The sequence below is a fragment of the Hydractinia symbiolongicarpus genome, chromosome 3 (genome assembly GCF_029227915.1).
Source record: "Hydractinia symbiolongicarpus strain clone_291-10 chromosome 3, HSymV2.1, whole genome shotgun sequence".
NCBI classification, from domain to species: domain Eukaryota; kingdom Metazoa; phylum Cnidaria; class Hydrozoa; order Anthoathecata; family Hydractiniidae; genus Hydractinia; species Hydractinia symbiolongicarpus.
The window spans coordinates 143660-161887 of record NC_079877.1 but is presented as its reverse complement, the minus strand read 5'-3'; the positions used below and the strand labels follow the sequence as shown (position 1 = coordinate 161887).

The 18228-nt window shown below is 40.1% G+C and overlaps 1 protein-coding gene across 1 annotated transcript; it reads right to left on the bottom strand.

Annotated features, from left to right (window-relative positions):
• Nucleotides 1–14356: 14356 nt before the first annotated feature.
• Nucleotides 14357–16884, bottom strand: LOC130635488 (uncharacterized). The gene is made up of 2 exons (XM_057444821.1): nt 15879–16884; nt 14357–14474 (listed from the first exon to the last, which is right to left on the bottom strand). Exon 1 carries the CDS (start codon nt 16882–16884, stop codon nt 16156–16158), a length of 729 nt encoding a protein of 242 aa, XP_057300804.1. The 3' UTR covers nt 14357–14474; nt 15879–16155.
• Nucleotides 16885–18228: the final 1344 nt, after the last annotated feature.

Here is an 18228-nt window from a genome sequence, read left to right as displayed (position 1 = left end):
AATGAAAACATTCCTGAAAACTACAAGTCTCATGCGTTTTAGTGGTGAAAAAATAATTTAAAAAATCGTTCGGGAAATGAGTTTACTCCCTGGGTATTTTCTTTGTATACTTTTGACTGTACGGGCCGAGTCCGGGATTTACGGGAATTCGCGGGTTTTCTTTTGCCGGCGATTAAACTTCTTCTATTCAGCGTCTCATCAAAAATGAAAACATTTTTGAAAACTACAAGTCTCGTGCGTTTTAGTGGTGAAAAGATAATTTAAAAAATCGTTCTGGAAATGAGTTTACTCGCAGGGTACTTTCCTTCTATATACTCGACTATACGGGCCAAGCACGGGATTTACGGGAAAGCGCGGGATTTCGTTTGCCGTCGATTAAACTTCTTTTATTCTGCGTCTCATCAAAAATGAAAACATTTTTGAAAACTACAAGTCTCATGCGTTTTAGTGGTGAAAAGATAATTTAAAAAATCGTTCTGGAAATGAGTTTACTCACAGGGTACTTTCTTTGTATACATTCGACTATACGGGCTAAGCCCGGAATTTACTGGAAATCGCGGGTTTTCGTTTGTCAGCGATTAAACTTCTTTTATTCAGCTTCTCATCAAAAATGAAAACATTCCTGAAAACTACAAGTCTCACGCGTATTAGTGGTGAAAAAATAATTTAAAAAATCGTTCGGGAAATGAGTTTACTCCCTGGGTATTTTCTTTGTATACTTTTGAATGTACGGGCCGAGTGCGGGATTTACGGGAATTCGCGGGTTTTCGTTTGCCGGCGAATAAACTTCTTTTATTCAGCGTCTCATCAAAAATGAAAACATTTTTGAAAACTGCAAGTCTCATGCGTTTTAGTGGTGAAAAAATAATTTAAAAAATCGTTCTGGAAATGATTTTTTTCACAGGGTACTTTATTTGTATATACTCGACTATACGAGCCAAGCACGGGATTTACGGGAAATCGCGGGTTTTCGTTTTTCCGGCGATTAAAATTTTTTTATTCCGCGTCTCATCAAAAATGAAAACATTTTTGAAAACTACAAGTCTCATGCGTTTTAGTGGTGAAAAGATAATTTAAAAAATCGTTCTGGAAATGAGTTTACTCACAGGGTACTTTCTTTGTATATACTCGACTATACGAGCCAAGCACGGGATTTACGGGAAATCGCGGGTTTTCGTTTGCCGGCGATTAAACTTCTTTTATTCAGCGTCTCATCAAAAATGAAAGCATTCCTGAAAACTACAAGTCTCATGCGTTTTAGTGGTGAAAAAATAATTTAAAAAATCGCTCGGGAAATGAATTTACTCCCTGGGTACTTTCTTTGTATACTTTTGACTATACGGGCCGAGTCCGGGATTTACGGGAATTCGCGGGTTTTCGTTTGACGGCGATTAAATTTCTTTTATTCAGCGTCTCATCAAAAATGAAAACATTTTTGAAAACTACAAGTCTCATACGTTTTAGTGGTGAAAAGATAATTTAAAAAATCGTTCTGGAAATGAGTTTACTCACAGGGTACTTTCTTTGTATATACTCGACTATACGTGCCAAGCACGGGATTTACGGGAATTCACGGGTTTTCGTTTGCCGGCGATTAAACTTCTTTTACTTAGCTTCTCATCAAAAATGAAAACATTTTAGAAAACTACAAGTCTCATACGTTTAAGTGGTGAAAAAATAATTTAAAAAATCGTTCGGGAAATGAGTTTACTCACAGGGTACTTTCTTTGTATATACTCGACTATACGAGCCAAGCACGGGATTTACGGGAAATCGCGGGTTTTCGTTTGCCGGCGATTAAACTTCTTTTATTCAGCGTCTCATCAAAAATGAAAGCATTCCTGAAAACTACAAGTCTCATGCGTTTTAGTGGTGAAAAAATAATTTAAAAAATCGTTCGGGAAATGAATTTACTCCCTGGGTACTTTCTTTGTATACTTTTGACTATACGGGCCGAGTCCGGGATTTACGGGAATTCGCGGGTTTTCGTTTGCCGGCGATTAAATTTCTTTTATTCAGCGTCTCATCAAAAATGAAAACATTTTTGAAAACTACAAGTCTCATACGTTTTAGTGGTGAAAAGATAATTTAAAAAATCGTTCTGGAAATGAGTTTACTCACAGGGTACTTTCTTTGTATATACTCGACTATACGTGCCAAGCACGGGATTTACGGGAATTCACGGGTTTTCGTTTGCCGGCGATTAAACTTCTTTTACTTAGCTTCTCATCAAAAATGAAAACATTTTAGAAAACTACAAGTCTCATACGTTTAAGTGGTGAAAAAATAATTTAAAAAATCGTTCGGGAAATGAGTTTACTCCCTGGGTATTTTCCTTGTACACTTTTGACTGTACGGGCCGAGTCCGGGATTTACGGGAATTCGCGGGTTTTCGTTTGCCGGCGATTAAACTTCTTTTATTCAGCGTCTCATCAAAAATGAAAACATTTTTGAAAACTGCAAGTCTCATGCGTTTTAGTGGTGAAAAAATAATTTAAAAAATCGTTCGGGAAATGAGTTTACTCACAGGGTATTTTCTTTGTATACATTCGACTATACAGGCTAAGCCCGGAATTTACTGGAAAACGCGGGTTTTCGTTTGCCGGCGATTAAACTTCTTTTATTCAGCGTCTCATCTAAAATGAAAACTTTCCTGAAAACTACAAGTCTCATGCGTTTTAGTGGTGAAAAAATAATTTAAAAAATCGTTCGGGAAATGAGTTTACTCCCTGTGTATTTTCTTTGTATACTTTTGACTGTACGGGCCGAGTCCGGGATTTACGGGAATTCGCGGGTTTTCGTTTGCCGGCGATTAAACTTCTTTTATTCAGGGTCTCATGAAAAATGAAAACATTTTTGAAAACTACAAGTCTCATGCGTTTTAGTGGTGAAAAAATAATTTAAAAAATTGTTCGGGAAATAGGTTTACTCACAGGGTACTTTCTTTGTATACATTCGACTATACGGGCCAAGCCCGGGTTTTACGGGAAATCGCGGGTTTTCGTTTGCCGGTGATTAAACTTCTTTTATTCCGCGTCTCATCAAAAATGAAAACATTTTTGAAAACTGCAATTCTCATGCGTTTTAGTGGTGAAAAAATAATTTAAAAAATCGTTCTGGAAATGATTTACTCACAGGGTACTTTCTTTGTATATACTCGACTATACGAGCCAAGCACGGGATTTACAGGAAATCGCGGGTTTTCGTTTGCCGGCGATTAAACTTCTTTTATTCAGCGTCTCATCAAAAATGAAAACATTTTTGAAAACTACAAGTCTCATACGTTTTAGTGGTGAAAAAATAATTTAAAATATCGTTCGGGAAATGAGTTTACTCACAGGGTACTTTCTTTGTATACATTCGACTATACGGGCCAAGCCCGGGCTTTACGGGAAATCGCGGGTTTTCGTTTGCCGGCGATTAAACTTCTTTTATTCAGCTTCTCATCAAAAATGAAAACATTCCTGAAAACTACAAGTCTCACGCGTATTAGTGGTGAAAAAATAATTTAAAAAATCGTTCGGGAAATGAGTTTACTCCCTGGGTATTTTCTTTGTATACTTTTGAATGTACGGGCCGAGTGCGGGATTTACGGGAATTCGCGGGTTTTCGTTTGCCGGCGAATAAACTTCTTTTATTCAGCGTCTCATCAAAAATGAAAACATTTTTGAAAACTGCAAGTCTCATGCGTTTTAGTGGTGAAAAAATAATTTAAAAAATCGTTCTGGAAATGATTTTTTTCACAGGGTACTTTATTTGTATATACTCGACTATACGAGCCAAGCACGGGATTTACGGGAAATCGCGGGTTTTCGTTTTTCCGGCGATTAAAATTTTTTTATTCCGCGTCTCATCAAAAATGAAAACATTTTTGAAAACTACAAGTCTCATGCGTTTTAGTGGTGAAAAGATAATTTAAAAAATCGTTCTGGAAATGAGTTTACTCACAGGGTACTTTCTTTGTATATACTCGACTATACGAGCCAAGCACGGGATTTACGGGAAATCGCGGGTTTTCGTTTGCCGGCGATTAAACTTCTTTTATTCAGCGTCTCATCAAAAATGAAAGCATTCCTGAAAACTACAAGTCTCATGCGTTTTAGTGGTGAAAAAATAATTTAAAAAATCGTTCGGGAAATGAATTTACTCCCTGGGTACTTTCTTTGTATACTTTTGACTATACGGGCCGAGTCCGGGATTTACGGGAATTCGCGGGTTTTCGTTTGCCGGCGATTAAATTTCTTTTATTCAGCGTCTCATCAAAAATGAAAACATTTTTGAAAACTACAAGTCTCATACGTTTTAGTGGTGAAAAGATAATTTAAAAAATCGTTCTGGAAATGAGTTTACTCACAGGGTACTTTCTTTGTATATACTCGACTATACGGGCCAAGCACGGGATTTACGGGAAATCGCGGGTTTTCGTTTGCCGGCGATTAAACTTCTTTTATTCCGCGTCTCATCAAAAATGAAAACATTTTTGAAAACTACAAGTCTCATGCGTTTTAGTGGTGAAAAGATAATTTAAAAAATCGTTCTGGAAATGAGTTTACTCACAGGGTACTTTCTTTGTATATACTCGACTATACGTGCCAAGCACGGGATTTACGGGAATTCACGGGTTTTCGTTTGCCGGCGATTAAACTTCTTTTACTTAGCTTCTCATCAAAAATGAAAACATTTTAGAAAACTACAAGTCTCATACGTTTAAGTGGTGAAAAAATAATTTAAAAAATCGTTCGGGAAATGAGTTTACTCCCTGGGTATTTTCCTTGTACACTTTTGACTGTACGGGCCGAGTCCGGGATTTACGGGAATTCGCGGGTTTTCGTTTGCCGGCGATTAAACTTCTTTTATTCAGCGTCTCATCAAAAATGAAAACATTTTTGAAAACTGCAAGTCTCATGCGTTTTAGTGGTGAAAAAATAATTTAAAAAATCGTTCGGGAAATGAGTTTACTCACAGGGTATTTTCTTTGTATACATTCGACTATACAGGCTAAGCCCGGAATTTACTGGAAAACGCGGGTTTTCGTTTGCCGGCGATTAAACTTCTTTTATTCAGCGTCTCATCTAAAATGAAAACTTTCCTGAAAACTACAAGTCTCATGCGTTTTAGTGGTGAAAAAATAATTTAAAAAATCGTTCGGGAAATGAGTTTACTCCCTGTGTATTTTCTTTGTATACTTTTGACTGTACGGGCCGAGTCCGGGATTTACGGGAATTCGCGGGTTTTCGTTTGCCGGCGATTAAACTTCTTTTATTCAGGGTCTCATGAAAAATGAAAACATTTTTGAAAACTACAAGTCTCATGCGTTTTAGTGGTGAAAAAATAATTTAAAAAATTGTTCGGGAAATAGGTTTACTCACAGGGTACTTTCTTTGTATACATTCGACTATACGGGCCAAGCCCGGGTTTTACGGGAAATCGCGGGTTTTCGTTTGCCGGTGATTAAACTTCTTTTATTCCGCGTCTCATCAAAAATGAAAACATTTTTGAAAACTGCAATTCTCATGCGTTTTAGTGGTGAAAAAATAATTTAAAAAATCGTTCTGGAAATGATTTACTCACAGGGTACTTTCTTTGTATATACTCGACTATACGAGCCAAGCACGGGATTTACAGGAAATCGCGGGTTTTCGTTTGCCGGCGATTAAACTTCTTTTATTCAGCGTCTCATCAAAAATGAAAACATTCTTGAAAACTAAAGTTCTCATACGTTTAATTGGTGAAAAAATAAGTTAAAAAATCGTTCGGGAAATGAGTTTACTCCCTGGGTATTTCCTTTGTATACTTTTGACTATACGAGCCGAGTCCGGGATTTACGGGAATTCGCGGGTTTTCGTTTGCCGGCGATTAAACTTTTTTTATTCAGCGTCTCATCAAAAATGAAAACATTTTTGAAAACTACAAGTCTCATACGTTTTAGTGGTGAAAAAATAATTTAAAATATCGTTCGGGAAATGAGTTTACTCACAGGGTACTTTCTTTGTATACATTCGACTATACGGGCCAAGCCCGGGCTTTACGGGAAATCGCGGGTTTTCGTTTGCCGGCGATTAAACTTCTTTTATTCAGCGTCTCATCAAAAATGAAAACATTCCTGAAAACTACAAGTCTCATGCGTTTTAGTGGTGAAAAAATAATTTAAAAAATCGTTCGGAAAATGAGTTTACTCCCTGGGTATTTTCTTTGTATACATTCGACTATACAGGCTAAGCCCGGAATTTACTGGAATTCGCGGGTTTTCGTTTGCCGGCGATTAAACTTCTTTTATTCAGCGTCTCATCAAAAATGAAAACATTTTTGAAAACTACAAGTCTCATGCGTTTTAGTGGTGAAAAAATAATTTAAAAAATTGTTCGGGAAATGAGTTTACTCACAGGGTACTTTCTTTGTATACATTCGACTATACGGGCCAAGCCCGGGATTTACGGGAAATCGCGGGTTTTCGTTTGCCGGCGATTAAACTTCTTTTATTCCGCGTCTTATCAAAAATGAAAACATTTTTGAAAACTGCAATTCTCATGCGTTTTAGTGGTAAAAAAATAATTTAAAAAATCGTTCTGGAAATGATTTTACTCACAGGGTACTTTCTTTGTATATACTCGACTATACGAGCCAAGCACGGGATTTACGGGAAATCGCGGGTTTTCGTTTGCCGGCGATTAAAGTTCTTTTATTCAGCGTCTCATCAAAAATGAAAACATTCTTGAAAACTAAAGTTCTCATACGTTTAATTGGTGAAAAAATAAGTTAAAAAATCGTTCTGGAAATGAGTTTACTCACAGGGTACTTTCTTTGTATATACTCGACTATACGAGCCAAGCACGGGATTTACGGGAAATCGCGAGTTTTCGTTTGCCGGCGATTAAACTTCTTTTATTCAGCGTCTCATCAAAAATGAAAACATTTTTGAAAACTACAAGTCTCATGCGTTTTATTGGTGAAAAAATAGTTTAAAAAATCGTTCGGGAAATGAGTTTACTCACAGGGTACTTTCTTTGTATACATTCGACTATACGGCCAAGTCCGCGATTTACGGGAATTCGCGGGTTTTCGTTTGCCGGCGATTAAACTTCTTTTATTCAGCGTCTCATCAAAAATGAAAACATTCTTGAAAACTACAGTTCTCATACGTTTAATTGGTGAAAAAATGAGTTAAAAAATCGTTTGGGAAATGAGTTTACTCCCTGGGTATTTCCTTTGTATACTTTTGACTATACGGGCCGAGTCCGGGATTTACGAGAATTCGCGGGTTTTCGTTTGCCGGCGATTAAACTTTTTTTATTCAGCGTCTCATCAAAAATGAAAACATTTTTGAAAACTACAAGTCTCATACATTTTAGTGGTGAGAAAATAATTTAAAAAATCGTTCGGGAAATGAGTTTACTCACAGGTTACTTTCTTTGTATACATTCGACTATACGGGCCAAGCCCGGGATTAACGGGAAATCGCGGGTATTCGTTTGCCGACGATTAAACTTCTTTCAATAAGCGTCTCATCAAAAATGAAAACATTCCTGAAAACTACAAGTCTCATGCGTTTTAGTGGTGAAAAAATAATTTAAAAAATCGTTCGGGAAATGAGTTTACTCCCTGGGTATTTTCCTTGTATACTTTTGACTGTACGGGCCGAGTCTCGGATTTACGGGAATTCGCGGGTTTTCGTTTGTTGGCGATTAAACTTCTTTTATTCAGCGTCTCATCAAAAATGAAAACATTTTTGAAAACTACAAGTCTCATGCGTTTTAGTGGTGAAAAAATAGTTTAAAAAATCGTTCGGGAAATGAGTTTACTCACAGGGTACTTTCTTTGTATACATTCAACTATACGGCCAAGTCCGGGATTTACGGGAATTCGCGGGTTTTCGTTTGCCGGCGATTAAACTTCTTTTATTCAGCGTCTCATCAAAAATGAAAACATTCTTGAAAACTACAGTTCTCATACGTTTAATTGGTGAAAAAATAAGTTAAAAAATCGTTCGGGAAATGAGTTTACTCCCTGGGTATTTCCTTTGTATACTTTTGACTATACGGGCCGAGTCCGGGATTTACGGGAATTCGCGGGTTTTCGTTTACCGGCGATTAAACTTCTTTTATTCAGCGTCTCATCAAAAATGAAAACATTTTTGAAAACTACAAGTCTCATGCGTTTTAGTGGTGAAAAAATAATTTAAAAAATCGTTCGGGATATGAGTTTACTCCCTGGGTATTTTCCTTTTATACTTTTGACTGTACGGGCCGAGTGTCGGATTTACGGGAACTCGCGGGTTTTCGTTTGCCGGCGATTAAACTTCTTTTATTCAGCGTCTCATCAAAAATGAAAACATTTTTGAAAACTACAAGTCTCATGCGTTTTAGTGGTGAAAAATAGTTTAAGAAATCGTTCGGGAAATGAGTTTACTCACAGGGTACTTTCTTTGTATACATTCAACTGTACGGCCAAGTCCGGGATTTACGGGAATTCGCGGATTTTCGTTTGCCGGCGATTAAACTTCTTTTATTCAGCGTCTCATCAAAAATGAAAACATTCTTGAAAACTACAGTTCTCATACGTTTAATTGGTGAAAAAATAAGTTAAAAAATCGTTCGGGAAATGAGTTTACTCCCTGGGTATTTCCTTTGTATACTTTTGACTATACGGGCCGAGTCCGGGATTTACGGGAATTCGCGGGTTTTCGTTTACCGGCGATTAAACTTTTTTTATTCAGCGTCTCATCAAAAATGAAAACATTTTTGAAAACTACAAGTCTCATACGTTTTAGTGGTGAAAAAATAATTTAAAAAATCGTTCGGGAAATGAGTTTACTCACAGGGTACTTTCTTTGTATACATTCGACTATACGGGCCAAGCCCGGGCTTTACGGGAAATCGCGGGTTTTCGTTTGCCGACGATTAAACTTCTTTCATTAAGCGTCTCATCAAAAGTGAAAACATTCCTGAAAACTACAAGTCTCATGCGTTTTAGTGGTGAAAAAATAATTTAAAAAATCGTTCGGGAAATGAGTTTACTCCCTGGGTATTTTCTTTGTATACTTTTGACTATACGGCCCGAGTCCGGGATTTGCGGGAATTCGCGGGTTTTCGTTTTTCCGGCGATTAAACTTCTTTTATTTTGCGTCTCATCAAAAATGAAAACATTTTTGAAAACTACAAGTCTCATGCGTTTTAGTTGTGAAAAGATAATTTAAAAAATCGTTCTGGAAATGCGTTTACTCACAGGGTACTTTCTTTGTATATACTCGACTATACGAGCCAAGCACGGGATTTACGGGAAATCGCGGGTTTTCGTTAGAGATAGGAAAATGCCGATGTTAGGACAGACCCCGTTGGCACTTTACCATTCCACGTCAAATTATAGGCCATCCACGTCAAATCAACGATAGAAGAGTCTATAAAATCCGTTAGCACCTACGAATGTCCGGATCCGCCCCAACCCCCCAACCCCCGCCGTGTCCCCTCCCTCCCCTCCCCATGGGTCCCTCCCCACCCTCATCTGTCGTGCCTTATAATTTATAGTGTCTATAATGGCCTCTCGCCAGTGTGGTAATACTATCTTCCAAAATTATGCGTTTATCATCATCAGCATTGAGCGCGAGTTTGTTTGTTTTCACCGTGTGAACATCATGCTTAATCGATCGAAAGGTCATTTGGGTTCTGTAAATGTTCTCACCCTCAAACAGGCATCTCTTATAGTCATCGAAACCTATGGTCTCCCTTACCACGCATTTCTTCACCCCCTTACATCTCTTACCCTCCCCACCACATAGCTGTTTGTATGCGTATGTCTTAGCTCTTAGGGCGATGAACTCAGTCATCACCTTACCACCCAACTCGTCCTTCATCAGCCCAATGATCTTTTTATTCAAACCTAATGGTAGAGGTCTACCATCTTCCTTATCATACCCAGATGTGTCAAATCTCGCAGACACATCGTTCGGGATATCTTTGTAGAAGTCGTCTGTTTTTATGTGGTAAACGAATGAATCCGTATCCATGTAGCAAAGCTTCACATCATCACCATATTTCGGTCTCATGTAATCATGGTGGAACTCATACATAACCATCTTGGATAGATGGAGGATTGTGGGGCCAAGGTAGATCGGTTTGTTCATTTTGATCTTGATCTTGGACATCTCTATCCCCATCAGTGTTTCCGAGAAACGGATTGCACCCCTGAAGTTTGGCTTCATCACCATTTTCTCATAATTCTTTTGGTTGGTGGCCAAACGTATATCCTTCTGTCTTCGCTGATTCTCCATTGTCTTCCCAAAGACAGAATTGTTCATCAGCTTGAAGAAATCCTTTTCAAAGTCATTCTTCGATTCCGTGCGCAGCTGTGTATTGAAGTCGATGTAAGGTTTCAACCATGCGCTCTGATCAAACCTCAGTACCCTATGAACCTTATCCAGAACAAGACCGTGATTCAAAGCTTGAGCAAGCGCACGGATATGAATCACATAGTTCCTCTTGTCCGAAAGACACGGTGTCAGCTTCTCGACACCATTTATAACCTTCCTCTCAGGCATGAAAGGAAGATCGTTATGTGTGTCATGAAGATTATGTGGATATCTAACATCAACCTCAAGCATGTACCCCTTTTCACCGTTTTCCACAGCCAACTCTGAAATGAGTTCGGGTGTAAATTTACCGGAATCATCCCACTCAAACCCCCCGGTGGGCATCTTCTGTATCATAGCCCATCCATACAGATTGTTAGCATCAAGATACTGTAGATAGGTTGTATCTTCTGAAGTATTATACATATCGCCCATATATGGATTATTTGCCTTCGCGTGTCTGTGAACGGCCTGACAGAGACCGCCCCTAATACCCATCTCCACAAACAGTAACATATCCATATCTGACAACAAATCCAGCTCAACATCTGTCTTTTTCAGGCATGCCTGCCACGCTAATCCGGGGGCCGTGTAAAAATGAGCGGGATCTAATTTATAGTTTCTCAAACATGTCTCTCTGAATGTCTCAAACACATCACTCAGAAGCAGAACATCCGTCTTGAGATAGATATCATGATAAACGCCCATATTTTCAACTTTCATGTCCCCCCACACCTTCTGGGCATGCGCATAATCGGCATCGCTGATACCATTCATGTTCAACTTGCTATAAAAGTCATCTTTCGAAGGAAGCCTGGTTTCATTAAACCTATCGAATGAATCAACATACTCATATGGGTATACACCCTTCCTTCTCATTATGTTGAATTGCTCATCATTGAAGAATTTTCTAAGGTTTTTACACTGATCATCGGATAGATTGTCAGCTAAGGAACCTAATCCTCTTGACATAAATCTAAATGAATCGATGAATCTCAGCTTTATCTTTTTGTCTTTGGTCTCACCATTTTTGTTGGTGTATTCACCAACCTTAACATCGGTCGAGAAAGAGATATATTTCTCTTTATTTTCAGCGATTACACTCATACCACCTTCTCCATACTTCTTCGCAAGCTCTTTGATAAATAGATGCGCATCATATCCACTCAGATTATGGAAGACAACCGGAATATAATTAGGCACCTTGTAACGGAGATTACATTCCATGTGTGCCGATCCACGAAACTTTCCGGTAAAATGACAGTGATCCCTGACCTTGATGTCATCATCACCAAATTCTCTCATACAGATGTGGCACTTGATGGAATTTTCATATCCATCAAGTTCTTCATCGGTTAGATCTTGCATACCAAGTTGTGGAAACATGTTGTATAACCTTTTCGCCTCGGAAACCACATGATCCACAAAGCGCGGAACACAGTCATCACCACGGTAAAGCTTCAGAGGGTCCAAAACTTCACCATGAGCATATTTACTATAACAACAGAATCCGGTGGGGATATGTTTACCAACTTTCTCGGTGGACGATCCACACTCTATCTCTTCAGGTTTTGTAAAAGCTTCAAAATCAGCATACATGATGAATGGGGCTTTGAGCTGGTACTGACCGTGGGTGAAGGTTAAGGTGCTACCCTCCTTAGGGAGTTGAATATTAACGGCATCGTTATTCTTACAATACTCAAAGTGCTCATCCCTTTTCCGTTCGCTTGGAAAACCAGAGAGACAATTCAAGCAATAATGCTCTTTATGTTCATGCTTTGAGTTGGCCATGCTCAGGACACCGCTCAGGTTCTTAACAGCGATATAATGCCTCTTATCCCCTTCACACAGTAAAAACAAAACAACCGTCTCATCCCGGTCAAGATGCTTCGATTTTCGACACATATAGACACCCTCTATGTCATCTTTTGCCAAAACATGCACGGCGATATCAGGGTTCCTTCTCTCAAATAAATCTATCTTGTTTAGAGCCATTGGGAAAGTTAGACCACCCCAATTGCACTTGTCTTCAAACTTCTTAAGGTTTGAGATTCGTTCAGGATGATTATCAATCTTATCATGATTGAGAGCAGCGATAACGGCCCATTTGAAGCATTCTTCATCCTCGTTATGTGGGTTAATCACAGATCGCTTTCCACTGAAATTCTTGGGTAGCGGTAAGTAAGAACTACCTCTCGTTAATTTTAGCTTATGAAAGTCCACATGCATATGCAAGATTTTATCGATTGTGAACCCACTGGCGGGTAGAGCAGGGTTTTCAATCTGCTCGATTATCTTATTACGGATCCGATCAAAAACATTAGAAATGTCATCGTTGGAATGTAATACCTCCATATAGCTATTGAACGCTTTGTCAACATATACATGTGGGGCATCGGTCGAGCCGGTGTCCTCCTTTACCCATTTCACCCACAGTGTAGCCTGAGTCTTCAGCGACTTCTTCTGCCTGAGCACTTCCTTCATTAACCTCTTAACGATAGGCTTAAGCTGTTTGAGAAAGACCTTGACATTCCTCTTCTTACCATCCGAGTTTATCTTGAAACGTTTGTATGAACGGTCAAACGCCTCCTCAATGGGGGTATAGGGGTTTTCCTCTTTCACCTCTTCCACCTCTTCCTCTCCACTGCCCTTTTTATACAAACCCATGATCTTATCCTTCATGGTTTTGAAAGCTTTTGTTGTTTTATCCTTAATAGCCTTAGGTACATGTTTCGTCAACCAGTCTCTCCATTCAATCAACTTGCTTTTCACTATAGGTCTGGTTTTAGCCATTTCTTCCTGCTCAAAAATATCCATGTCAGAGCCAGATATAAATGGTCTAGGTCTCGGTCTCGGTGTTGGTATGGGTACAGATCCATCGGATCCTAGAAAACTCCCCAGAGATTTGATTGATGTAGGTGGTACATGTATGGTGGGTCTAGATGTTGGTAAAGGGCTGTAGAGTCTAGGCGGTCCGGTGTATCTAGGTGCCGGTATCGGTCTCGACACCGGTCTAGGTGCCGGTCTCGGTCTCGGTCTCGGTCTAGGTCTCGACACCGGTACGGGTCTCGAGGGTCTCGGCATGGGTACCGGTCTAACCGGTGCTGAAACGGTAGTTGGTCCCAATAATTCGATAATCTCGGCCTTTCTGAGCTTTGCGTAGCCATGTAGACCGCGTTCCTTAGCGAGTTTTCTTAATTCAGCAAAGGTATTTCTCGAAGTCATGCTTGCGTATGATATACGAATACAGAATCTTTAACCCTTTTTTAAAAAAAATCGTAAACCGTGTTGGAGGGTCATGAGTGTCCTAGTTTGTGGTTGCCACACCGTGCTAAAATTGTAGTAAAACACGCTAAAACACACAGAGTGCCGATCCACCGTGGGTGAGTATCCATCGACACCACGGGATTTTTTGTTACCCGTCCGAGTAACAAAGGCCAGGAATTCGCGGAGATATCCATGGCGTGCGAATCACCAACCTCAAATACGATCTATAAAAATTGGATTAAAGATTCCTATATCGTATATCATATCATATCATATCATATCCAACCATGTCTTCACCGATCGTACGCGCCCTCACCTACAGCAGAGAATATATTGATGACTTTAGTCTTTTCACACTCCCTGATTTAAGAGCCAGAGCGAGGTACCTTGGCCTACATGGATACTCGCGGCTCAGAAGGGCTGAGCTTATCAGATTATTATTATTGATTGATCTATCGCATTATTCCCGCCGGATAGCAATCGAGAGTGTTCCGACACCTAGACCGACACCACCCACCTACAGTAGAGAATATATTGATGACTTTAGTCTTTTCACGGTCCGTGATTTACGAAACCGAGCGGGTTTCCTCGGCGCATCTAGATACTCGCATCTAAGAAGGGACGAGCTTATCCAATTATTATTATCAATAGATCATACTCATTATAATGAGCCCGGACCCGCCAGACCACCTCCATTTCAACAGATACCGGCACAGCTTGACATTGATGAAGATGAGGACGACGGTGAGAAGAGGACGACGAGGACAAGAGCGCTGATTGATCGTGATTTTTTTAGTGATGACGATGATGACCTAGAGGACGAGGACAAATGCATAATTTGTCTTTCTAAAAGAAAGAGCGCAACCTTTGTTCATGGTAGAATGGGACATTGCTGCTGCTGTCTATCATGCGCATCTATATTGGAGAATAGGAGGGATAAATGTCCCATATGTCGGGCACCAATAGATTTTGTCATTAGACAATATTGAACGCGAATTCCCGATATTTGTTACCCGGACGGGTAACAAAATGCGCACAATCACTTGGATCTCTTGTCGTTATAACGTTTTTGAGCTTTTAGATATGCCTCCCTGTTTTTCGTCCTCCACCTTGAATAGTATCCGTACCGTTGCCGTTTGGTATCCGGATCGATGGTATAGGATGGGTCGAGATCATTCTTCTCAATCACCTCAACCAGTTTAGCCTTTCTCATACCCACGATATACTTAATTCCGCGGGATTTAGCAACCTCTTGCAACTCTCGCAGTTTCATCAATTTGTAGTCTGGTGTGGTATTCATGTCCGACATATACGCATATACATATACATATAAAAACTTTAAGCACTTTTATCGTACCACATCATAACAAAAAGGAGATAAATAAAGGTGTGCATAAATAAAACATGTCAAACTCTAAACTTCAAGAGACTTACTATCAACCTCAAAATTTATGGAAAGGACAAAAGGCTGCTCAGAATTTAAGAGGATTCGGTTTCAAGCCAAAGGAGATTAATAAGTGGCTATCAAAACAAGCATTTTGGCAAGTACATTTACCTGCTCCAAAACATGTTGAAAGACCACATTATGAAGTTACCACCCCTAATGATTTACATCAATTCGATTTATTGTACATGCCCGGTGACATACTGTATGGTAATAAATATAAGTACATTTTGTCGGGAATCGATACCGCTTCCAGATACAAAGTAGCCCGACCTTTGAGGACTAAGAAAGCCAAAGAGGTTGCCGCTATGATTGAGGACATCTACAAGGCAGGACCGTTAACTTATCCGAAAACTTTCCAATGTGATAACGGTTCAGAATTCAAAGCAGATGTGACAAAGCTGTTGGAGAAGCATAAGGTTGAAATTAAAAGGGCGACTACAAAATATAAGCATACGCACACAGCTTTTGTTGAGGCGTTGAACAAGATACTTGCGGAAAATTTATTCAAAATACAAGATGCTCAAGAACTGAATGATTTGGAAAAGGTATCATCTACATGGGTTAAGCATCTGTATAAACTGATTGATAGGCTAAACGATACAAAGACGCAGATGATTGATATGAAGCCAAAAGATGCTATTATAATGAAAGAGGTGCCTCTTGTTAATCAAGAGAGCTATCCACCTGAAGTAGAATTACCTAAGGATGGCCTGTATAGATATCTACTACAACCTGGTGAAGAGCATGATGATGGGCGGAGACGGGCAACCGATAGAATATGGTCGAAAAACACATATAGATTGCGTGAGGTAATAGCGCAACCTGGTAACCGTGTAATGTACTATGTTGAAGACGGACCCGGACGGGCTTTTGTAAAGGAGGAATTGATGTTAATACCTGAAGATACAGATTTACCTCCTGATTATGTGCAAGGTTGGTGAAAAAGGGGACGATATCTTTACCTGTTTCTGGTAAAGATGATGCCGGGGATCGCGCAGGGTGGTCGGCAGATAGGGCCGCTATGACTCAGTCTTGGGTATCCATCGACACCTCGGGATTTTTGTTACTCGGGCGGGTAACAAAGGCCAGGAATTCGCGTTCAATATTGTCTAATGACAAAATCTATTGGCGCTCGACACACGGGACAATTATCTTCCCCCTTTTCCAATTTATATGCGCACGATAAACAGCAGCAGCAATGTCCCATTCTACCATGAACAAAGGTTGCGCTCTTTCTTTTAGAAAGACAAATTATGCATTTGTCCTCGTCCTCTAGGTCATCATCGTCATCACTAAAAAAATCACGATCAATCAGCGCTCTTGTCCTCGTCGTCCTCTTCTCACCGTCGTACTCCTCTTCCTCTTCTTCCTCCTCTTCCTCCTCATCGTCGTACTCCTCATCGTCGTACTCCTCTTCCTCTTCATCCTCTTCCTCCTCTTCCTCCTCATCGTCGTACTCCTCGACATCATCTATGTCCATATATGTCCATATTTCATACGGACCCGTGGCGACTGCATAGACGCGCGCTTCTATTATGGGAGTTCCATAGTATCCGAGTTCGACTCCTCCGGTGCGTAAGACACTTCGAGCTTTTACGTGTTCTATAATATCATCATAGGATTTATGATCAGAGTCCGGACCGATCCCCTCAAAGTCAACATATTGTAGTTCCAATATTTCGACCATGTTCAGTAATTCTTCGCAACAAGATCTGCTGGATGCGGAATTCAGGCATGGGTCTATTGTGCGGCCGAAATATTCGTCCTCCCAGGAGCCGAATCTTTCGGAGAACTGTCGGTTTTCGTCATCTGTAAATCTCGAAGTCATGGTTGGATATAATATGATATACGATATAGGAATCTTTAATCCAATTTTTATAGATCGTATTTGAGGTTAGCGATTCGCACGCCATGGATATCTCCACCCACCGATATTTGTTACCCGTCCGGGTAACAAAATGCACACAATCACTTGGATCTCTTGTCGTTATAACGTTTTTGACATTTCAGGTACGCCTCCCTGTTTTTCTCCCTCCAGCCAGTACAGTATCCATACCATTCCAGCTTGGTATCCAGATCTATGATGTATGTCGGATCCAGATCATTCTTCTCAATCACCTCAATCAGCCTGGCCTTTTTCATCGCGCAAATATACTTCACCCCACGAGCTTTGGCAATCTCTCGCAACTCTCGCAGTTTCATCAATTTGTAGTCCGGCGTGGTATTCATGTCCGACATATTATGGCATATACATGTACGGCTAAAAACTTTAAGCACTTTTATCGTACCACACGAAATATGCGAGCGGTGTACATGCGCACATCACTAACCTTGATTTACGGTCCTTCTGAGGCTTTGAACCTGGTCCATTAGACTTTTTTCAAACTGGTTGCGAGTTTCGCTCTCCATCTTTCTGTCGGTTTTCGTCATCTTGTTCAGAGCTTCGTAGTATATACCGCTCAGGGTTTGAAATTCAATGTGACTAATGTCGTCATTATTCAGAGCCCGCGAGACGGAGTTTTCAAACACGGCTATGGCGGACGTCGCAACATCATATAATTTCATGACCTTGTCAAGCTTGCTCCGATATCTTTTAATCAGGGTCATGATGGAGCCCGTGAAAATGGTTCCCGACAGTGCTACGGCTCCCAATCCCACGGAAGCGGGGATTCCGATGAGAGTGGCACCGGTTACCACCGAACCTATGCCTGAAGCGACGGTTATGGCCGTGGCGCTGGCATTTAAAAGAACCAGTCTGTGTAGAGTCTTGTTATATTTCTCATATTTTGTATTGAACTTATCACGTAATTTTCTAAGCTCCCCAAGTTGAGAGTTCACGGTATTAGTATTAAACTTGTCCTGCTCGCTCGAATACTCGGGAGCCGTGGGTAGCTTCGGATAAATCTCTGCCATTGTGTGGTTACTACAAAGAAAAAAACTTTACTCTAAATAACCTATATCCAGTTTATCCAGATCCTTGAGAGTTCTATGATACGTATCACACAAATTCTCAAAATTGACTCTACAGATCCGAGTGTGCCATAGTAGCGTTTTATCGAAAACATCGATGGCATTTTGTACAACGCGATATGCGGCTCTTAATTTGATAAGTTTCTCCCGATATGTCCTAACATATTGGGCGGTAACCGCATAGGAAGCCGAGCCCAATAGA

Excerpts from the sequence above, each read along its gene's own strand:
- LOC130635488 (XM_057444821.1), bottom strand. The coding sequence starts at position 16,884 with ATGACTTCGAGATTTACAGATGACGAAAACCGACAGTTCTCCGAAAGA.